Source organism: Colletotrichum graminicola, assembly GCF_000149035.1.
Source record: "Colletotrichum graminicola M1.001 genomic scaffold supercont1.18, whole genome shotgun sequence".
NCBI classification, from domain to species: domain Eukaryota; kingdom Fungi; phylum Ascomycota; class Sordariomycetes; order Glomerellales; family Glomerellaceae; genus Colletotrichum; species Colletotrichum graminicola.
Genome location: NW_007361022.1, coordinates 374780 through 397605, shown reverse-complemented (window position 1 = coordinate 397605; position 22826 = coordinate 374780). Strand labels below are relative to the sequence as shown.

General features: G+C 53.5%; 4 protein-coding genes across 4 annotated transcripts; 2 read left to right on the top strand and 2 right to left on the bottom strand.

Annotated features, from left to right (window-relative positions):
• Positions 1–1448: 1448 nt before the first annotated feature.
• Positions 1449–3817, bottom strand: GLRG_05396 (glycosyl hydrolase family 31; the record flags this gene model as incomplete). The annotated part of the gene is made up of 2 exons (XM_008096081.1): positions 1449–3566; positions 3644–3817. The coding sequence occupies 2 exons, from the start codon at positions 3815–3817 to the stop codon at positions 1449–1451; spliced, it is 2292 nt and encodes a 763-aa protein (XP_008094272.1).
• A 1298-nt stretch (positions 3818–5115) lies between these two features.
• Positions 5116–7752, top strand: GLRG_05395 (glycosyl hydrolase family 3 N terminal domain-containing protein; the record flags this gene model as incomplete). Its single annotated transcript, XM_008096080.1, has 7 exons — positions 5116–5473; positions 5525–5768; positions 5816–6116; positions 6162–6242; positions 6296–6637; positions 6688–7317; positions 7375–7752. The coding sequence occupies 7 exons, from the start codon at positions 5116–5118 to the stop codon at positions 7750–7752; spliced, it is 2334 nt and encodes a 777-aa protein (XP_008094271.1).
• Positions 7753–11140: 3388 nt separating this feature from the next.
• GLRG_05394 (ZIP Zinc transporter) lies at positions 11141–12628 on the bottom strand (the record flags this gene model as incomplete). The annotated part of the gene is made up of 5 exons (XM_008096079.1): positions 11141–11175; positions 11234–11361; positions 11413–12275; positions 12332–12474; positions 12538–12628. The coding sequence occupies 5 exons, from the start codon at positions 12626–12628 to the stop codon at positions 11141–11143; spliced, it is 1260 nt and encodes a 419-aa protein (XP_008094270.1).
• Positions 12629–16000: 3372 nt separating this feature from the next.
• GLRG_05393 (cation efflux family protein) lies at positions 16001–17764 on the top strand (the record flags this gene model as incomplete). Its single annotated transcript, XM_008096078.1, has 8 exons — positions 16001–16570; positions 16627–16653; positions 16718–16795; positions 16875–16949; positions 17007–17162; positions 17216–17464; positions 17513–17630; positions 17682–17764. The coding sequence occupies 8 exons, from the start codon at positions 16001–16003 to the stop codon at positions 17762–17764; spliced, it is 1356 nt and encodes a 451-aa protein (XP_008094269.1).
• Between the last annotated feature and the right edge of the window lie 5062 nt (positions 17765–22826).

Sequence of the window (22826 nt, the reverse complement as noted above, 5' to 3'; positions counted from 1 at the left end):
ATACCACCAGTCTGAAGATGGAATTGCCTGTCTATTTACGTACGAATATATACTAATGTGTCTTGATCACACATTATTCAGTTTGCAGGCGTTAACGAAGCTCATCGAGACTTTAGCAGTCGCTCAAGACGGAAGCGAGTGAGAACTCGATGCTTGATGCCTGATATGTGTGAGATCCTCCCGAAGTTACATCGCAGAGGCACACTTTGAGACCCTAGCTGTAAGGGTCTTGGTGATCTGCTTTAATACTGACCAGATGTGACGACGGGGCGAAACCGACTGGCACGACGCCTGATCCTCACCGTTGCACCTGGATGCCCCGATGTGAACAGCGGCCACTGGTCCGGATTTCCGGCCTCTCCGTCGCTCCAAGGAAGCATATCAAGGGGCACGCAAGGGTCTGCAGCTTGATGAGGTCCGGACGTGAAATGTAACTCTGCAAGATGAAGAGCCACTGGAAGGGTTTGATTTAGCAAACAGCTATCCGGATGGGCGGAAGCCACATCAGCCCGTCCCGTCCCTCTCGCTCTCACCGTCCTCTGTAGGTACCCCGCATTGGTGGGAAACCTCAAAACCGAGGTTTGGAGAAGACGAGGTGTGAGGGGGTACGTACAGTAGATACCAGGACCGGCAGCTTACCCCAATTCCGGCACATTAGCAATCGTGGGCCAAGTACAAAAAAAAAAACTGATAATCTCGTGATCATACACAAGATGTGAAGCCGGCATTAGTGTAAAAATGGGAGAAGCATCGCCGTAGCGGCGGTATTGGGGTTGTGTGAATGGTCACCTACCGCCTGGGATGTCTGGTGCCCAGTGAGAAGTACAGAGAGAAGGGGGCCGAAGGCGCAGACCAAAGAGTGGAGGTGAATCGTCCGTGGTTCGCGGGCAAACTCTGGCCGACTGGGGTGTGGTGGAAATGACCCTGCGAGAGCTACGAGAGAGCCGTGGGGATCATCACCCGGCAAGGTCTTCTTAGCAAGAGATCTTGCGGATGAGGAGCTTGTCTGCTGTGTCCCGAACCATGAGTAGTGATTTCGTGGTAAGACCATGCGATGCCACGAGAGGGGGCCTGCATCATGAGAGAGCCGGCCGCTTCAAGACCTAGGAACCATGATCGGTTAATGCCTTTGCCTCAACGCTCAATGGCTCCGCTATCTGCAGCGAGTACCATCCGGATCGGGGAGTAGTTACCGCTTATCCGACAGGTCCCAGTTGGCTGGTCTTCCCGCTGGAACGGGCTAATGGCCTTTGGCAATGGATAGCTACAGAAGGACATCATGCCATTGGGGGGAGAAGGGGGTGCATCAAAAGCCTTGCGAGTATTGGCGTCATTACCAATAAAGGAAAACCCAGTTCTAAGTCATCTAGCCCTAAATATGCGGATAGCCTCATAGATTCGTGAACATGGCAAAACCGAGCGCATGCGCAACCGCCAGCACCCGTCTCTTAAAGCTTCATGACGCGAAAGTCGCCCATTAGGACCGCAGTGTCCTTGAGCTTACCGTCTCCGCCGACTTCCAGAACGCCAACCTTATGTCCCTCGCTATCAACGATCGTTGCCCTGGCGCCCTCCTTGACCTGGTACAGCCTGACTTCGACATCTACATTATAGTCGTACACAGCGCCGACGACTCCTTCATTGCCCAGGACGAGTACCGTGTTCTCGCGCACGTAAAGCGGCAGCGAGCCAAAATTGTGCGTCTCCTTGAACCAGCCGGGTCCGTCGCGGGTGTCGTCCGAGAAAAATGAGGTCCAGCGCCCCTCGGGCAGGTAGAACTCGACCTCGCCCGACTCCTCAAAGATGGGCGCAACCAGAATGCTGGGCCCCAGCATGAACTGGCGGTCGAGGTACCAGGACGTCGGATCCTCGGGGAACTCGATGCACATGGCGCGCAAGGAAAGGGGAATCCCTTGCTCCACGGCGGCCTGCGCCTCGGAGAAGATGTACGGCATCAGGCGCGACTTGAGCGCCGTCCACTTGGCTAGTGTGCGCGAGCAGCCCTCATCGCTAGCGTCGTCATCGTCAATGATCCACGGCACACGGTACGAGCTGCTGCCGTGGAGTCTGCTGTGGCTGCAGAGCAGGCCCATGGCCACCCAACGTTTGTAAATCCAGGGCGGCGGGTAGCCCTCGAAGCCGCCAATGTCGCAGCTCCAGAAGGAGAAGCCGCTGAGGCCCAGGCTGAGGCCACCACGGATCGACTCAGCCATGGCCTCGGGCGTGGACTCGCAGTCGCCGCCCCACTGCAGGGGGAACCGCTGGGTGCCGGCACAGGCGGCTCTGGCGAACAGGACGGCCTCGTTTTGGCCGTAGCGCTTCTGGAGCGCCTCGTAGACGACCTTGTTGTAAAGGAAGGCATAGTAGTTATGCATCCTGACTGGGTCGACCGTCTTGTCGTGCCACTCGACATCGAGGGAGGGGATCCGCTCGCCAAAATCCGTCTTGATGGAGTCGACGCCCTGGTCAAAGAGCATGTTGAGTTTATCCTCGTACCACCGGCACGCATCGGTGTTAGTGAAGTCGACAAGGCCCATGCCGGCTTGCCAGAGGTCCCACTGCCACACGTCGCCGTTCTTGCGCTTCACGAGGTAGCCCTTCTCGGAGGCCTCCCGGAACGCCTCGCCATGCTGCGCGATGTACGGGTTGATCCACACGCAGACCTTTTTGCAGAGGCCCGATTCCTTGAGCCGGGCGATCTGCGCCTTGGGGTCAGGGAAGCGCTCTGAGTCGAAGACGAAGTCGGTCCAGGTGAAGGCCTTCATCCAGAAACAGTCGTAGTGGAAGACGTCGACTGGCGAACCGCGAGCCTTCATGCCCTCGAGAAAGGTGTTGACTGTCTGCTCATCATAGTTTGTCGTGAAGCTTGTCGTCAGCCAGAGGCCAAAACTCCAGCTGGGCACCCTGCCCGCCCTGCCCGTGAGCGTAGTATAGCGCTTCAGGACATCCTTGGGTGTGGGGCCGTAGATGATGTACCATTTGAGTCTCTGGCCCTCGACCACGGTCTGCAGGCGGTTGCAGCGCTCGCTTCCGATCTCAAGCTCCACCTTGCCGGGCGTATCGATGAAGACGCCGTAACCCCTGGAGCTGAGCCAGAAGGAGACGTTCTTGTAGGCCTGCTCACTAGACGTACCACCGTCGGCGTTCCACAGGGAAATGGATTGGCCGACCTTGTTGTAAGCGCCGAATCTCTCGCCGAGGCCGTGTATGGTTTCTCCGACACCGAGAGTGGTCTGGGTGAACATGTAGTGCTTGAAGTCGCGCATGTCACCGGTCTGCATTGGCGTGTTTGGGGCAGGGTTGTATGCGAAGCCGACGCTTCGGTTCCCAAGGGATGTCAGCTGCTTGGATCCGTCGGTACTGTGGAACTGGACATTAAAATCCGGATGAATGGTGGCGGACAGCGAGCCCGATGATAAAGTCGTGCCCTTGTCGCCCTTCTGAATCTGCGCCCTGACGTCTGGTCTGCCATCGGGGAACAGCTCGAAATGAGGACCCTTGCTGAGCGCACCGGCCCAGTGAGTCACCTCGACTGAGATGGCGCCGTCAAACTCAGCTTTGATGTCCTATTCTGTTTGTCAGAAATGAGCTCCGGGAGGACTTTGAGGGGCTGGCTCGCTCGCTGGCCGAGCCTCCGACTTACAAGAGTCACGGTGCTCGCATTCAAGGTGTGGCCGCGGGTTCTGATTTTCCTCGTCGGGCACAGCAGGCTGAGACCGGTTCCGCCCTCGATCTCGGTGGTGTAATAGACCTCTTCTGCATATTCCGTCGCGGTGCCCTCGGCAGGCAGCCACATGCCATCGCGGAGGCGAACCATGATGAACGTCGATAAAAGGCGTGTCTTACGCACAGACAGACGGCGGACAGATATGTTGTGGTTCAAGACACGATCCGAGCCAGGAAACCGTTCAGAACCTGAGTGAATCTTGTCTCTTGTACGGCAATTTCATGAAGGCACAAGGGCTGCGAAGGCCCGCTACCGGGGCCATAGTCGGCGAATCCCATCATCGTAATCCCGCCAGTATCCGCAAGGGAGTGAGCCTCGGCCATGAAGCCGCTGATTTATGTTTAGCCATCGGTGCCATCTGATTGGTTCCTGGGCGTGGCCCGACAGAACAGGATCGGGCGGGCTGGAGCGGGATGACGACTAAGGGGGAGAGAAAGGAAGACACAGACTGGTTAGGTAGATAGCAGTGAGCGAAGCGTGAACCTAGCGGCAGAAAAAGAGGAGGGGGAGACTTGGGGGGGGGCAAACAACGATATCAGACGGCCACATCAGAACACGGCAGGCTGCTCGTCGTTCTTGCAGAGATCTGGGGCCCATCAACTACTTCAATGTTGTGCCATTGGATGGTCGTTGGTGCGGGGGTGAACGGTAAGAATTGGTCGGATTTGAGCGGTTCTCGGGGTCCGGATCAGCTGGAGCCGCAACCGGTCCCATTGGTGGAAACGACAAGCACCGGTTATTCGCTTGATCCGGGGATGAGAAAGTGAGGGGGGTGGGGGGTGCTTTCCCCAACTTTTGCTGTCTCCAACTGACTTCCCCTCATACAAAATTCCCCATCACCACCAGCTTCACGAGCCGATATGCACATCAAAATGGCCTGCTGCAAATCAGTCACCTAATTAGATGCTCAACAGCTCTGGGCTGTCGTTAGCCCGCTCGTTTTGGCCACCAGCACCGTCACACTCCAGGTCTCCGGGAAGCCAAATGGAGTAACGGCCAGGGTTCTTCATGTCTGCCTGTCCAATGAAATCCGGACAAGACCGCTGCAAGAGCAATCTAGCAGCCACATCACTCCATGGGGGTTTTTTTTTTGTCTTCAAGAGGGGAGAACTGGGGTAAGCGGGGGCAGCCAAGATCGATGTAGAGAAAGCTATTCTCTCACTTCGCCTGTGTTCCTAATGCAATTACGACTATTCACTCTGAAGTTTGGATCCATGGCATCATGTCGCTGCAGAGTCTGGTCGCAGCAGCTGCACCAGCGATAGCTGTATTAATACCTTCTGACAGCCCACCTCGTGTACCAGAGGCTTATACTTCTTGAGTGTTGACGCTGTATTCAAATTGCGTCAATTGGCGATTTATTGACCCCGTTTACCGATCGTGGAATCATGAAGCTCTCTTTAACTTTCGCATCGTCGCTGCTAGTCGCGGCCGTCGCCGCCCAGAACGGCACCTATACGAACGGCACTGGCACACCCGTCTACAAGAACCCGAATGCAACCATTGACGACAGAGTGTCTGACCTTCTCAAGCGCATGACCATTGAGGAGAAGACTGCTCAATTAATCCAGGGCGATATCACCAACTATCTCAACCTGACCGATGGTACTTTCAACCAAAGTGGTCTGACATGGCTTGCGGAGAAAAGATCCAGCTCCATCTGGACCGGTCTCTACACCAACCTTACTACCCTCGCGTATGGAGCCAGGGTGGCCCAGGACTACTTGGTGCATAACACGACGCTGGGTGAGTTAGGACGTGATGGGCTGGATCTAGTGAAATGCTGAGACCTCCCAGGTATCCCGGCTTTCATCCAGAGCGAAGGAATCCACGGTTTCCTCGCCCTAAATGCTACCATATTCAACTCGCCCATCGCTCACGGCTGCTCTTGGAACCCTCAATTGGTCGAGAAAATGGCCAGAATCATTGCTATCGAGTCCAAAGCTCTCGGGGTCAACCAGCTCTTTGCCCCCAATGTCGATTTGGCTCGTGAGCTGAGATTCGGCCGTGTTGAAGAATGCTATGGCGAGGACCCCTTCTTGTATGTGCCATTGACCGCAGAGACCGTCTTCTACTGACACAACGTAGGGTTGGCGAGTACGGCTACTCCTACACAAAGGGCTTGCAAGAGGAGGGCGTCTGCGCCATGATCAAGCACTTTGCTGCCTTTGCTACCCCTGAGCAGGGCGTCAACACTGCCCCCGTTCACGGCGGCCCCCGAGAGCTGCATACCACCTACCTCCCTCCGTTCAAGCGCGCCATCATTGACGCCGACGCTTGGAGCGTCATGTCTTCTTACAATTCCTACGACGGCGTTCCGACCGTGACCGACCATCACCTATTGACCGAGATTCTCCGCGAGGAATGGGGCTACGAATACTACGTCATTGTAGGTTGATCTAGCATTGGCTCGGGCCTGGCTAACAAGGACCAGTCTGACGCTGGCGGCACCGCTCGTGTGAGCTCCGCTTTCCTCATCTGCGGAGAGACGGACGATTCTTGCATCACCCTGAGCGTAAGCATTTCACCTCCCCATCAGCCCGTGACAGCTTGCTCACATCATACTAGACCCTGCCTGCCGGTAACGACGCTGAAATGGGCGGTGGCCGCTACAGCTTTCAGTACGTTCCCGAACTCGTCGCCAACGGGACTCTGCCCGAGAACATTGTCGACACCGCCGTTTCCCGTGTCCTTCGTGCCAAATTCAAGTCCGGCCTTTTCGAGCACCCTTACACCGGCGTCCCCAACGACAAGTTCTTTGACTACGTCAACACCGAGGAGCACCGCAAGGTTGCTCGTGACCTGGACGCTGAGAGTATCGTTCTGCTCGAGAACCACAACGAGACCTTGCCCCTGAAGAAGGATGCTCATGTCGCCGTCATCGGTCCCATGGCCCACGGCTATGTCAACGTACGTGACCCAAGCAGACAGACCACAACCGAACACTAACAAGACTTCAGTACGGCGACTATGTCATCCACACTGCCATGGAGCGTGGTGTCACTCCCTTCGACGGTATCAGGGCCGCCAGCGAGGGCATCGTCACCTACGCCAAGGGTGGAGAGCGCTGGTCCAACGACCAGTCCGGCTTCCCCGAAGCCATCGCTGCTGCCGAGGCCGCCGACGTCGCCGTCGTGGTTGTGGGAACCTGGTCCCGCGACCAGAACGAGCTTTGGGCCGGTCTGAACGCCACCACTGGTGAGCACATTGACGTCCACGACTTTAAGCTCGTCGGCGCCATGAGCCACCTGGTCAAGGCCATCATTGATACTGGCAAGCCCACCGTCGTCGTCTTCAGCTCTGGAAAGCCCGTCACTGAGCCTTGGATCTCGGACGAGGCCGGTGCGTTGGTCCAGATGTTCTATCAGGGCGAAGAGGGCGGTCATGCACTGGCCGACATCCTGTACGGCAACGTGAACCCCTCTGGAAAGCTCTCCGTAGCCTTTCCCCACGACGTCGGCACCACCCCCGTCTACTATGACTACCTCAACTCGGCCCGCGCATCCCCCAACCCGGGTAAAGAGTACCCTAACGGTACTCTGGTCTTTGGCAGCAACTACGTTCTATCGTCTCCTCTGCCGCTGTATGAGGTGAGCCTAGCCTCAGGCGCTTTGGGCAGGGAGAACGCTCTTCTGACATATTTATAGTTCGGTTACGGCCTCTCCTACAGCAACTTTAACTACGCCGATATCAGCGTCTCCTCGTCGACCGTTTCCCCGACCGACACCGTCACGCTCAACGTTAAAGTGACCAACAACTCGACCCGCGACGGCGCCGAGGTCGTTCAGGTCTACATCAAGGACATGATCTCGTCTGTCGCCGTTCCCAACAAGCAGCTCCGCGGTTTCTCAAAGGTCTTCATCAAGGCCGGCGAGACTGCCAACGTCTCCATCGATCTGCCCGTCTCCGGCTGGGGCCTGTGGAACAGGAAGCTGCAGTACGTCGTCGAGACGGGCGACTTCACCGTCCTAGTTGGCTCTTCCAGCGATGATATCCGTGGCAACGCCACCGTGACTGTCGTATAGGATGTGTTGCTACTGCCTGCTTGACACAGGTGCCGTCTTTCAGGGGCGAACAGTCAGCAGAGGATCTAGGCACAAACTTTAGGTCAGCTTTGGCCGCCTTCTCTGTAGAAATTTCATTGCAATGTTTGAATGATAAGAAGAGACGAGGGGCGAATGACGGCCGCATTTTAAAAGTCTGATGAATACAAGGAAACCTTGATCCTCTATACCTTAACCCAGCTTGGGGCATCATCCAAAAGATCATAAACTTTGCTAGCACCCCTTATCGACATTGACATCATCGTCCTTCTTTCTCGGTATGTCGTTTCGACCTACCTCTCTAACACGCGCACATCGCATTTCAAGAGGATTTGGATAGACCCTCCGGGTTCGCCTTGGCAAGAGCCACGGGCTCTGCGCGTTCTCCTCCTCCCCTCCAGTTTTAGCATTTACTCTACTCGAGCAACGAAATGGGACCTATATCGTTCACAAGGACGTTTACCCCGATTTCGCTAGCCTGGAAATCTTATTTCAACTCCAAATACCCCTTTCCATCTGGAATAGAACATAGCGAGAGCGAGAGAAAGAGAGAGAGAGGAGGGGGGCAGGCAGTCTGGAGTTGCTCCAACGACGCAATGACAACGGGATCCTCCTCTCTGTCTTTCTCCCCATGGCCAGCGTCCAAGCGGGCTTACAACCTCCCGGTTCGAGTTTCCGTTTCGTTTGCCTTGTCTCAATTCCCCCGGCCCCGATCGGGCCACCACTCTGCTTGTCTCTTCCTCGAACGTCGGATGAGAATCATCCACAGAGGAGGGGATGACTCTCTCGATATACGGTAGCATTGCGGTCATCATACGAGCGCCAAGACCGTGTATTTGTAAAAAAAAGTATACTATGTACTGGAAGGAAAAAAATGGTCCCCTCATCCTCCACCTTCCGCATCGGGTTCTGATACACAAGCCAGCCACCGAGGTCGACATGCCCCTCTCATTCTCCTCGCAGGCCTTCCGGCCGGGGTTAAGAGCCACAAATGTCAAACCCGAAACCCTTGAAAAAACGCCGAACAACAGATGCCGCAGGGCACGGCCGCGTCATCATTGGGCCTTCGTCCACCTTTGCCCACAGTTAGAATGTTTCGTTCGCCTTACCCTTATTTTTGCCTGGCCCAAACTTCCCCTCTCTTCTCGTTGCAGGGGAGGAAGTCCTGATCCCCTCCCCGGGCTCCAACAAGTGCAGGACATTGGGTGCCCCGGACCGATCGTGACGAGTCTTGGCAAAGAGGCCGTCTCTGCCGAACACAGTTCGGTACTTCTTGCCCCGTTCTCGTTTTTCTCAAAGCGACCGTCCAATCGAGCCCTGCCCCAATGGCAAGCACTTTGGGAACGCTTGCCAAGAAAGCCAATCCTCAACTTGGCTGTATGGGCTCGCGCCTTAATGATCCTACCATCGGTTAACCCTGCGACATACGCCAGGGAGGCAATTTGTATAAATCACAGTAGAAAATACTACTATACAACAAGGGGGGAAGGGCCTCTTCTCCAGATCGGCGGCACCGAACGTAATGGAAGGAGGGAGTGCAAGCGCAAACAGCTGCTGTCGGCGTGCGATTGGCGCGGACATGCTCCAGACAGCAACAATGATAAAAATAATAAATAAAAACAAAATAAAAAGGGCGGAAAAGAGACAAGAAACACTCAGGCATGCCAGGGAAGGTGAAATCAAGGTTCTAGAAACACAGCCGCTTGCGATGCCATCGCGTCCTTTCAAGCAACCACCCTGCAAGGTACGGATACAAGGTACGGATACAAGGTACGGATACAAGGTACGGATGCAAGGTACAACCTCTACCCACTTCCCTTCTCCTCTCGTCTGGAGTTTTGACCCTCTCACCCACCCCACCTCTTTCGGTTGCTTCACATTGCCTGGAATCTTATTTTTGGTCGCAAAAAGTGACACCACGTCCATCGTCATGCCATGTCAAGCTGTCTGTATCGTCACACGAGTTGCGCAGGTGGGAGGCTCTGCGAGCATGCATCGCACAGCCAACACCGTTGCCTTGCCCCCCCCCACCCTTCTGCACCTTTAAACCCCCCGTAGCCGCAGTAAATTATGTAAATTTTCCGGCCCGCGGGACAAACCTTACGTATGACATGGCAAAAACAACAACCTTGGCACCCTCCCGCCGTCAGCCATCAAGGATGCGGGCTGCAGTAACGTGGGGCTGTGCCTGGAGGCAAAATATAAAAATAAAATAACGACGCCGCGGAATATGACCTCCGGTTCCGAAATGCAAAGTGTGGGGAGAAGATCAACATGAAGAAGAAATGAAGATAGGCTTGGTTTCCCGACTGTTCACGGGACCGCCGCCTTGTTCGAATCCCCCCCCCTCGCTAAGCCACCCTCTCGACTTTTCCTCGTGCTTCTTGGTGTTTCCAATATCCCCCTACGTTCCCGTCACCAGCTTTGCGCGAGATTGCTTGGCATCATGTCCTTTCGCCTGTCCTTATTCGTGGATCCCTGGTGTAAAATGGAATTTTCATCGAGGCTGACTCGGCTACTTGACCCATTTGGCCAACCATACCCTTACACCCCTCTTTTTTAGTGCTCGCACCCACCAGTTGAGTGGAAGCAACATCATGTCTTCTTTTGCGTGCTATGGTTGGGGAGAACATGGCTGGTGGTTTCGTCACACGGCGGCTCATAAGATATCACTAGAAGACTAGAAGAGATTTATGTAAGACTACGGAAAGTCTAGTGTTACGCGTGTGTAATATGCATCACGGTAATGCTGTGTTGTCCAATCTAATCGTTTTTTTTTTTCTTCTTTTCTTTTCTTCTTTTTCTTACCAGTATGATTTCGGAAGTTTCTATTGTACAAGATGCCAATTTCCATGCCTTTACATCGTTAGACTCGTGAATATTTGTATTCCCTTGGGAATTCGCTAGCACCGTAATAAATGCTCATGTATACTTGATCCGATGACGCTCCCAAAGGAATTGCTGCCAGTTGAGCGAATTTGCGTCTGACATGTAGTCTACTGAGCAAGACTACGTGCCAGAACACCACTACTATTGTACAAAGTTCCCGGCAACGAATTGCATCCGGAATAATGATAGCAAAGAAATAACGAGTGTGGTAGATTCTGTAAGGGTTGCTGTTGGTATCCATAACAGTCCCTCCCCCTGGCTTCGCGTAACAAAATCTGGCGTAGCATTGGTGAATAACGGCCGTTAATCTTTTGCTATCAAAGTCCAGTCGAACGCGGGATGATTTGCGCCTTGTGTATCCTAGTGCGGCCCTGAGGAAGAGACGTCGCAGTTCGACTGCATTGGTTGGTTCCTCTCGCGGGAGACGGGTCGAGGGAAAAGGGAAAAGGGGGTTGTATTCCCAGGTAGTGTCGGTAAGGGCTTAGGCGAAGATACCGACGATAGACATGCCGGCGGCTGAAGAGGAGTTAGCCTAGGATTCATCTCGATAACAGGATGGGGCGTTTCTACTGACCTCCTGCAAGCACGTAGCAGAAAGCATGAATCTTGTCCTTGCTGGTGAGAAGACGGTTGGCCTCCTCGGAAAGGAAATCCTCAGCCAAGAGGTCTACTAGGGCAGCATAAAGGAGCAGACCGGAGGAGCTTCATCATGTCAGCCGAGCTCTCTCTAGTCACACTGGGATTGGAGCTTACATTGCGTTGAAGACACCGACGATGATGAGACCGAATGCGCTTTCGGGATCGTAGGTGCTTCTGGTGAAGAGTCCGATGGCTTGCCCAATTGGAGCCGTAGTACCGAAGGCGACGACCAAAACCCAGGGGCGGATGCTGCCCTTGGGGTACGGCACGGCGGCAATTCGGGAACCCAGACCAAGACCCTCGAACATCTGGTGGAAAAGAATGGCGACGAGGAGGATAATGAAACCGTCAATGGTGATGGAGACGGTCATACCAACGAACACCGAGTGGAACAGGATACCACCTTCGAGCATGGTAATATTGAGAGACATCTTACGGTACACGGCCGGGTCAACCTGTTGGCCCTCGGCATCGTAAAATGGATCTTCCTGCTTAACCTCCGTCACGGCAACCTGGGACGTTTGCTTCTCCTGGGTGGAGCGGATCATGTTCATCATCTCCATGCGCTGGCGTACGTACTGCTCGTAGAAGACGACGAACCAAGGAGGCATATCGGAGTCGGATAGGACGGTCGGGACCTGCTCGCCGTAGGGGGGGGCGCGGGACTTGTCGTCGCCGTAGGTGCGCTGTGCAACCCTCTTCTCGAAGTCGAGGCTGTCGGCCTCGGCGTCGAAGCTTTCACGAGCGAAACGTGGGGGACGCGAAGGGGCGCCTGGTGCGGGACCATGAGAGTGCATCACATCACCAGTGGGACCTCCGTGGCTATGGCCTCCAATCTTGGCGTTGATCCACATCTCGATACAGAACAGAATGAACATGGAGCCCATCATGATCGCACCGGGGAGCGGCGGGTAGTCATGGGTGAAGAGGTCTGGGAGGCATGGGTTCATGAGGTTGCCGAAGGCGGTTGGCAAAAGCTGTGGCACGTTAGTCACGGTCCCATAGAGTCCAGAGACAGAATGAAGCCGCTTACATGGACAAAAGCAGTTGCAATGAGTACACCGGTACCGAAATGCTTGCATGCGAAGAAAATCTTTGGAGGTACATTCAACCACTTGACCTTCTTGGACACAACGGGAAATCCAGCGCCAAAGATGGAAAAGGCCAAGACCAGAACTGCGCCAGGTTAGCCAATATGCTCGGTGCCACAAAACAATTGCATCTCTGGTTCCAGCTTACAGAGACCAGCAACATGCAGTCCGACGTCGTATTCGTCGCTGCCTGTTTTCCCACTGCCGCATTGCGGCTTGGGCTCCTTCATTTCGTCCATTTCGATTAAAAAGCGGTATGCGTTGTGAAAAGGGAGTTACTGCCTGATTGGTAACCCCAAATAAAAAGGGAGGAAGGACTGAGAAAGTAAACGGCAGCCAAATGATCCGGGGCCGCCTACTGACAACCACTCATTTGCGAAAGGAAGGGTGAGTGAAAACAAGGGGACACAAGAAGCTGTCCCGCAGCTTCAGGGGTAGAACAGACAAAAATGCTGATCGAGTCCCTGCTGTCGTAAGTTGAAAGCGCAAGGGGAAAGGACAGGAAGAGACAGGAAAGAAAGGAAAGAAAAACGGCAGGAAGAAACGGGGAAGAAATGAATAGAACGACAACAGACGCTCTTGTGACGAGCAGAAAGTGCTTGGTTGAAGTCTGGGCTCGACTTGCTTTAATAGGCATCGAGTATGACAGGCCGCACAATGTGTGCCCATGTACAGGCAGACGGGTAAGGCAAGATTAAACGTCGACATGGGACAGTGGGACGTGTACCGCCCGGCTAATTCAGAAATAGAAGACGTTGCCAGGGGTGGAGGAGCTGAGGGTGAGCCTGCCTGTGTGGGATGTGGCCTTAGCGTCTGCCCTGCGGGAGGCGGGAGGCGGAAGGCGGGAGGCGGGAGGACCTGAACCAAGACGAGGTTCATCGCAGACGGCGGTGCGTGTGCATTGGGGCGAGGGAGGCAGAGAACGGGATACTGATTTGCAACAGCTGCGGTGCCTGATACCCAGGTCGTCTCTGGCATCGATGGCCCCGGCCAGCATCTGGGTTCAATGTGGTTCGTTCAAGCATGGTTTGCCGGTATAGGCGAGACTGGGTGTCTGAGAGCCCGGTTCGACCTGACAGATGAGAAACTGCTGATGGGTGTAGGGGCAGTCGATCGGATGGTATGGTAGGTGGCGGCTGGTCCAACCTTTCGTCTCGAATCAACCAGCCTCACACTCGTCGCGCTTGGCGTGGAAAATCCATAGTCAAACTGATAGTGGGGTATAATTGCTGGCGATGGACGACATCCGTAACGAGACGACGGTCGATCTTCTGCAGGGTAACAGCCAAGCGAGAAGGGGGTTGTGTCGTGGGGTGCAAGGAAAATTGGGGGTCCCCCCAGTCGGCACTTGTAATATTTGGATTGTATGAAACGGCGGCCCCCAGAGGAGTGCGGCTAAGGTACGCCCGTCGGAGAATTATTAAACTCGATTTGACTTTGGGTGAGGCTCTCGTTGTGGACAGCCACAGGGAAGCGCGGGGGAGGGGGGAGGCTGAGAGGCGGAGGCCGGGGAGGACTGCCTAGGCAAGAGAGGGCGTGACCGGCTCAGTCGTCAAAAGCCAAGAGTCGAGCCAAGCACAGTGACACACTCACACACACATGACCCCTTTTCTCGAGTGAATTAGCTTTCTGTCTGTTAGCTTGGCTCGGCTGGGCTGGGCTGGCAATGTGCCACAGGCGGGCTACCGGTAGCCATCACTACGGGTGTCTTTGCACGTCCATCTGGCCAAATCTCAAAGGAACCACAGGATAAGGGGGGTGCACGTCGCGCGATCTGCTTCGGGTCCGCTTTGCCCTCTGTAGCTGTCTCGTGTGGTCTACTCCGCCAGTGTCTCGCGGGCTGCTTGCTGCATCCATCGTCTGTGTTGGGCCAGCAGTCGAGGGACGTTTTTGTCTGGCTAGGCAGCAACGGCCAATACCGCGCGACAGCGTAGGTCGGGGTGCTTGGTCGGAGTGCGGGCTTGGCGAGCATGGCTGAAGAGTCAAGAAGGCTAGACAGGTAACAGAATGAGTATGAATGGGCTCACTGTCGGGATGGGATGACAGATTGGCGCCGAGAACTCGTCAATCGTCCCGCACAAAGGGTTCCTGACCAGGGCTGATAAAACTTGGCAACTAAAAAAAAAAAGTGATGGAAAAGAGGAGCTCTCGACGTCTGGGATGACAGATAATGAATGGGCCGGCCGCGTGTTATTGCTAAACGGTCAAAAGAAAGTATTGCATCCGAGTTGATGGTCGCACTCAAACTGCATTCGGGACTACTTACTCCTTTCGGTGCTTACGTAGTAGGTAGGGCAGGCGAGTATGCATGGAAGAGAGAAGGTGCAAGCGACACTGGGTGGGGCCGATTGTGTGTTGATGTCGTTCATTCTTGCTTCAAACGAAACAAACAAGCAACTTCTTCCGAGTGCCCAGGCTGGGGACAGGCTCGAGTGGAACCTTAGCAAAACCCTGCCCGGGTTGGTCTGAGAAAGTGGTACCAAAGTCTCGTGCCATGACGGAAAGAGCGACAGCCAACGGCATGAGAAGGATTACGCTTTAGCGTCGACTTACCTAAACTCTCTAACAGCCCCAAACTCTTGGCACAATGGGACTGTCGGCTTTTGTCTCTGTATCCCCACGCGGACTGTTGGGCTGCCGTCGGTATGAAACGCTGTCCAGGCCAATCGGCGTCGTATTCGCCCGGACCCTCGTTCTGATTGTCCTCACCACATATTGACCACAAGTTCGTAGCGTCGTCACAATTCTTGCAGGGGCCACCTCTGTTGTTGTAATTGACACCACATATTGGCCACAGTTTCGTAGCATCGTCACAACTCTTACAGGGGCCATCTCTGTTGTTTGCCATGGACCTGGCCCCGATGTGACCTATTGCCCCGCTCGACTCTGCTTGCCAACTGCGGTGCACCCTCGCTTACACTTGTAACCTAACCGGCACCACCTGTCCCGACCAGGAAGACGCAAATAGATGTCTCCTGGGCTGCCAACCTCGTGCGCCATCACCACCACTCGACTGGTCAATCGGTGGAGTTACAATCACATCAATGAGCGGAAACGCGCAAACTCGAATCTTCCTGTCGCCCTCCAGGGGTTTGGTCCCCCCTCTCGAGGTCTAGCCCGTGTGATCGCATTGAAGCAAGTCTCCGACAGTGAGCTTCCTGCCATCTTGTTAATTCGAGGACCCAAGGCCCCAGACTTTGTAGCCGGTTACCTCCCCTGGACGTCACAAGGGCGAGGACGAGGGGGAAAAACATGACATGAACAGGGCGTAAGGTGCCGTCTCTGTTTATTATATCACCACCACTCTCTAATCGCATTCTCACCTTCTTTCTACATCCCCCTTCACCAAGACACAACCCAGCTCGGTATTTCCCAAAAATGTATATTCCACGCGAGTCTCAGGACGGTGGCCAACCATCACCTAGTACGTGGGTTTCGTCTCGGTCTCTTTCCCGGTCACACCCCTTCACCCCCCTCCCTCCAAGCACTCCATTGCCTCACTTGTTCCCTCCATATGCTGGTCCACCACATCCTCGCAAGCATGTGCAGAGATGCTACTCGCATCGGCTTGCCTTGCCCACTGACCACCGCTTGTCATTGCTCCATCTCATATGACAACCGACCAGCCTTCGCTGACCCTCACTTCAGTCGCCTCCCAGGGAAACTCTGCCGGTCACATGGAAACTTCATCTAGTGGTGAAGCAAACAAGGAACACAACAATCACCATCAAGGCGACACAGACACCATCTCTCCCGCCCCAACGTCTGGCACGGACAACAGAGTCGAGCCCGAGGGACCGTTCGTATCTACCTCGGACGAGGTCGTCAGAACCTCCTCCAGGGGCCCGCACTCCGATGTTGACGCCGCAGACGCATCCACCGTCGATACCTACCGGCCCGATCCCTATGACTTCGGTCGGCACCGCCGTGATAATGTTTCCAAGAAGCAAATGGGCATCGATCATCCCAAGGGCAACAAGAGGAAGCTGAAGAAGTTCTATAACCGACAGAATGAGCTCATTGACCAGTTTCTTGGTGCCGAGGACGAGGAGAGACAGCAGGTTGCTGAAGATGCGCGAGTGGCCCCCAAAATTAAATTCGCCGTCAACGCCTCCTTCACTGTCAACTTCTGCCTGTTCATCATCCAGCTTTATGCTGCCGTCTCGACCGGGTCTCTATCGGTAAACTGGCACCCAAGTCCCTGTTCTTACCGACTTTGTTGACTCGTGAAATTCAGCTTTTCGCTACTGCAGCCGACGCTTTCGTTAGTAGATCCCTTAGCTCCTACATGGTTTCTCTGCAGAGGTTGACCAAGTAACGATGACCAGATGGACCTAGTCTCCTCCTTCGTGATGCTAATCACCTCACGGATGGCGGCCAGGCCTAGTATATACAAGTACCCCGTGGTGAGTTCTCGCAACGCTTTAGCCAGGAGGGGATCATCCTCTACGTACTTTTTTGCGTCTGACAAGTGGGTCATAATAGGGACGAACCAGGATAGAGACGATTGGTATCATCTTGTTCTGTGCACTGATGACCACCGTCGCCATTCAGCTTTTGGTAAGTTGCCAAGTCATGCGTTGGCTGAGTGGTTTGAGACGCTGACATGGGGCACAGGTTGAGTCAGGCCGCGCACTTGGCGAAGGTCAACGCACCTCTGAGCAGCTGCACATCGTGCCCATCGTTATCGTCGGTGTAGCCATCTTTGCCAAGGGCTCCTTGATGGTATACTGTTTTGCTTACCGAAAATATCCCTCGGTGCACGTCTTCTTTGTACGGTCACCCCATCCACCAGTTTGGATGTCACCTGCTAAATAAAACCATAGATCGACCACCGCAACGACATTGTTGTCAACAGCTTTGGACTTATCATGTCCGTCGTCGGAGACCGATTTGTGTGGTATCTGGACCCTATCGGTGCCATTTGCATCGCACTTCTTATCCTATTCTCCTGGGTTTCGAATGCATTTGACCAGGTTTGGCTTCTGGTTGGCAAGTCAGCACCAAGGGGCTTTGTCTCCAAGCTCATTTACATGTCAATGACTCACGATACTCGCATTCTGAAGGTCGACACGGTAAGAATCTCGTTGCCCAATACAACGAAACCGTCTAACTGTGGACAGTGCCGAGCGTATCATGCCGGGCAGAATTATTATGTTGAGATTGATATTGTCATGGACGAGTCCACCCCCCTGAAAATATCCCACGACGTTGCGCAGGAATTGCAGCGAAAGGTTGAAGGTGAGTTCATTCATTAGAAGCACGGCAATGTGCACGCCTGACCTTCTTCAGGCCTGGGAGATGTCGAGAGAGCTTTCGTCCACGTCGACTACTCAGAAGCGCACGACCCTCATGAGGAGCACAAGCCATTGTAAGCAAATCTCCAACCCCTCATCTGTGATCAGTGTCTTACCATGTCATTTCCAGGTACGAACGGCAGCAAAACAAGACCAAGAGAACACTGAAAGACATCCTTTTAAGAACGAAGAAGGACACAGCTCAAGTGACTGAGACCGAGATTCGGGATGGCCAAAACTCAGGATAAATGGGAATGATAGATAGACATGGAGGAGGGGCAGCGCAGGCAATAAAAGGTAGACAAAATATAAGGGGGGTCAGGGGCAAGCCACTTGGCATTCGGGCCAATATTGTATAATCTGTTTTATCAATCTCCACGATATTGTCAAAAGAGCTACCCAGCCATTGTGAACCACCCTGTTTCGACAAGGTATATGCAACATGCAACGACGGGAACATACGGGAACAAGCGGGACAAACCTGCAACAACTGGCACCACAATAGTGTGCAGTTGCCCAGCTTCGAGAGCAGCTTTGGCGGACCATGAAACGACTATGGGGACGGCAGGTGGCGCTTCCTGCTGAGAAACGTAATAGGGGCGCTTATGAAGCACCAAAAAACGGTCTACGAGGGTTCACTATCCATGCACAAAGCCTCACGTGTGTCTGAAGTTTGCTGGCAACTTTGCCTGTCTATTCAATATGTGGCCCCGTCGTCGGAGAGGCACGGGGGAGGGAGATGTAAAGGATATCGTGACAGGCGGACAGCGCTTGGCTTTGATAGGAGTATCGCGCCAAATGCGACTCTGCTCGCCCGAACTTTTCTCTCTTACTCTGTGAGTGACCGCCAAGTGAAATGGGTGGTGTGCTTGGCGGTTGAGGCAGTATGAGAAAGTGCAGCCAAGCAGTTCAGCCAAGTCGTACGGTAGTCTTACCCCGGAGTCCAATTCTTGGCTACATGTCCTCTTATCCATCGTCCCCAGTCTTGGCTTGACGGAGGAAGGGTTCGGATCATGGGACGAGCTTACGGCGCAGATAGGAGGGAGGATGGAGGGCGGGGATAAACGATCCCGGACATGTCCCCAAACCCTGCCCGGAACTCCACCATCTACACGACGTAGATCACAGACCTCTTTGGTTGTGCACAAGGACCTGACCGTTGACCAGATTATTCCCGGTACCCTACAGGCTGTTGTCAATATGGAACATGAAAAGCCGCCCCTTGGCTGTGTCGCCATGAGTCCATCAACACGCACGTCCCTTCATCGGATTTTTTCTCCACCAGCACTGTGATTCCTTAGGTGCTTGCCCATCTAGGTACCCCATGTCTTTGTCCCTGAATTTTGCAGTCGTATTAGCCTATGTTTGGAGTGTCGAAGGAGTTTTCGATTCTTGTCGGCTCCATCTAACCAGTAGTAGCCCACGTACCCTGCTTGGCTTTGGGCTCAAGACACGCAGAGGTTGCGATGGGGAACCAGTGGGGTGCCCGACCGTGTCTGCAGTACTACGGTTCTCAATAACCGACAGAGGCAACTCAACCCGGGTTAGAGCCGAGGACGTATGATACACACACATGGGGTGGTTCTCTGGTTGACCCGGCGGGTGCTTGTATCAGGCGAAGACAGAATGCAACACTAGCTCAATTCAAGCAGGAGGATCTCCTTCAACGGAGGAGTATACCCATATGTTTATTCTATTCTTAAGAACCTAGTCCGAATCGCCCTATTAGCCTAGCCTGGAAAGGCTTGCAGCGCTTCATCGATCTCAATGGGCATTTCCTACCGAGCCAGACTCCGCACACAACATTTGAGAGAGGTTGAAGAGTTGGTATCCCGATACAACCACAGGGTCTTTGAGTCAAGGCTACTGGACTTATTACTGACTTGACTGAATATCTTACTTCAGACCTTCTCAGATGAGCTCACAAGACTTTATGTCGCTCACTCGAATGAGGTCAGTGGTTCGTTCTGTGGCTAGGCGGTAATGCCGATGAAACCATCCGGGATTCGGCGGCTGCGGATCCGGTGGTCATTGGGCTCACATCAGGCCTTGCCTGCTGGGTGTAGCTTCCGGCCGTCCACGGCTTCCCAATCCGCAACCTACCATCCACATGCCTCCAATCTAAACAAGACGCCATCTGAAGTAGAAAACCCGCTATCAAGCATATTATACACCGCCGGACTCTTGGGTCTTCATATGGCTTCGTGAGAATAACTTGGTCTTATGCACCACTGTCGGGTGGCAGCTGGATTTTGGCACTTTGACCCAGGCAAACTTTTTCGGTCATGCGGTATCTGGCGGAGAAAGCTCTTCAACATAGCTGGCGAGGCTGAAACACCGGCATTTCCTTTTGGTCGTCTATAATTTCCAGTATACATGTGTTGTCGATCTTGGTCTTCCCTGCTGTTGAACCTGACCAAATATAAACCCGTAGGGTAGCCCTATGAAGTGCCGCGGTAGCAGAATGACCGTCCCAACTCTTGCTCACGAAACCCCCGCCAAATACTTCCCACAGCCCCGTCCTCCTAGAAACGGCATACGGGTCACTCCTGGCTTTCTGTTTGGTATACAGGCATCAGAGCCTGTATCACTGATGGCAAGGAGCCTGGCTGCGGGTGTAAAGCAGTTGGCTAAACATGCAAATGAAATTATCTGGGTCGATAATATTGGAAGCTGCCAATGGTTCTCGGAAGAGACGCTCCAGCGTGATGATACTTCCAACACCACAGCAGTAACGTCATTCTTCGACAGTTTCTGGATGAGAAGATCCTGCTGTCGCAGGCGAGCGCCCTCTGAGTCGAATTCATGGATGGGAGGCGGAGGTACAGCGCTCCGACGAGACAATTGTCGTCATTTGTCGTAGGATACTATAGCCACGGAGCCTTCGGTACAGAAAAGCAATCATCGGAACGATGCTTTGATCTGGTGATATAGTGCATTAATTTGATCTCAGTGGTCCCCGGTAAATATACAGATAGGCACGTAAGCTAATGTCGATATCTTATGCATGACAACATCAATAATAACATGCATCGTGCTCATCTCAATATCAGCAGTCCAAGAGGATCTTGGCGCTGTACTTCCGATATCCAAGGTCCTCCTGGCGCTCTAACGAGACACCATCTGAGTAGTTTCTTAGACTGAAGGAATCTTCGCTATGCTGATAAGAATTAGAAAAGAACATGAAACCGCTTGATCATGCATGTTCTCCATGTTGGTATGATTTGCTACAATATAGGACTGACGTCGACAACCCAGCCTTGTCCACAAGATCTTCCTCCAGGTTTGTCTGAATGTTTGCTGAGTTGTCTAAACATTCTTATTTGTTCCACCTCTCCGCGGACATGATCCAGTATAGCTGGCAAACTTTGACATCGTCGCCCGAGAACCCCTTTGTCGACATGTTGGCACGTATGCCCTGCTGGCCGGTCTTCTCCATTCGAATCCATTTCTCTTTAGTACTAGATAGTAGGTTATGACCAGGCCGCAATTCTTCAAGAGCGATTTTGCTCCTTCAAGCATACTACTTTCCCTTCTTTTAATGTCTCTGGAAGCTAACAGGTACAGCGCAAGATAAGAACTCGTCAATTCCAGAAATCCTCGTCACCTTTCCATGATAAACCGGCCTACCCCGGCCGTTCAACATTTTACACGAACTGCCATCCAAGCCTTACCTTTCACGACCTGCAAAACGTATCGACGGCTTCATTTGGCTATTGGAAAGCAATGGAAAATCTTTAGAGATGAGTCTTTATGCTCTGTCAATCGATAGAAACAGTTCCAATACTTCCTAGCTTATACTGGCGGGAGAGGCCAAACTAGGTGTTGGTCCTGTGCAGCGTGTGACGCAAGTAGGGCTGCTGTGTCCAAGACAACTGGTCGAACAAGAAAGCAGGAACTCAGCTCGATGCCACATAAGCTACCAGCTTAGTGGGGTATTTTTGGCTGTTCATTTGGTTTCCTGCAGCCCATACTAGCGTACTTTTCGGGGTGTTGGAGACGAGGTTACTCACTTCGAGAAGACACCGCATACAACAGCTCCAGCCATCTTGAACCACGAGCAGCCTACCAGTCTGTGGAAATAAGGGGAGAGAAGAGCTTTATCCTGAGTACTTGTAACATTCCCTACTGATAGCGTGTTACTTTACATGTCTTTCCTCCGAGCATGACGTTGCCGAATGTCTTCCTTTCATATCATAGAAAGATAGGAGACTCAAAGCCAACCAACGTTGTTCACGCTCATAATTTCTCACAGATCAGTATTGCGGCATCTGGAATTTCATAGTTGGCAACGTCATATCAATCGGTCTTGGTAAAAGCGCCGTTTAGGGAAAATTTTGGTATTTTCGACCTTCGTGTCTCACCAGGTTAATTGTCTTGCTTTTTGTTCGAAACACCTCTGTGCCATATTTGGAGATGCTGCCAAATCTCAGAGCGGGACTGAACTCCATAATGCCGGCAATGCTGTGGGAAAGATACTTTCAAGCCCGTTCTTCAGGCCACGAGGAACGCATCAAGCGATTTAGATAGGTCCAAGATGCGGAGCGATGACCTTTCCCAGTACATGCGGAAGCATACCGACCGGTTGAGTCGTCAAAGTATTGAATGATTACTTCGACCATTGGATCTCCGTCAACATGCTGTTTAATACAATAAGCACTATTTATACACCTCCATGAAGAGGGACTCTCAGGAGAGTACCGGTAATGGAATGCTATTGATCATCGTCAGAAGGATTTCGGTACCTTCGGACCCAGTCCGGTACATTCCGGCGCCGAATCCCCACTGTGGACAACCGATCTCGGGTGTCTAACATGCACATACCCACATTTACCGGCGGACCGTGGGTTGTTTGACAGGGATACGCCTCGGCAAAGGACCAACTCTTAATCCGGCGCAATCGCGCAGCGCCAAAATTTCTGGGTAAGCTACCCAAACCATCACGTAACCCCAAGCCTCCGAGGAAGGCGACGACGACGACGGCGACGACGAACCCGAACGCAACCCGCGGAGCTTATCGTACCTATTAACGACGACCGGTCGATTGGCCGCATTCCCATCTCGTTCCCATTGCCCAAGCCGCAAATCATCATCCTAATCGAACCGCCGCCGGGCCGCGACCCCGACAAGACCGCCCATC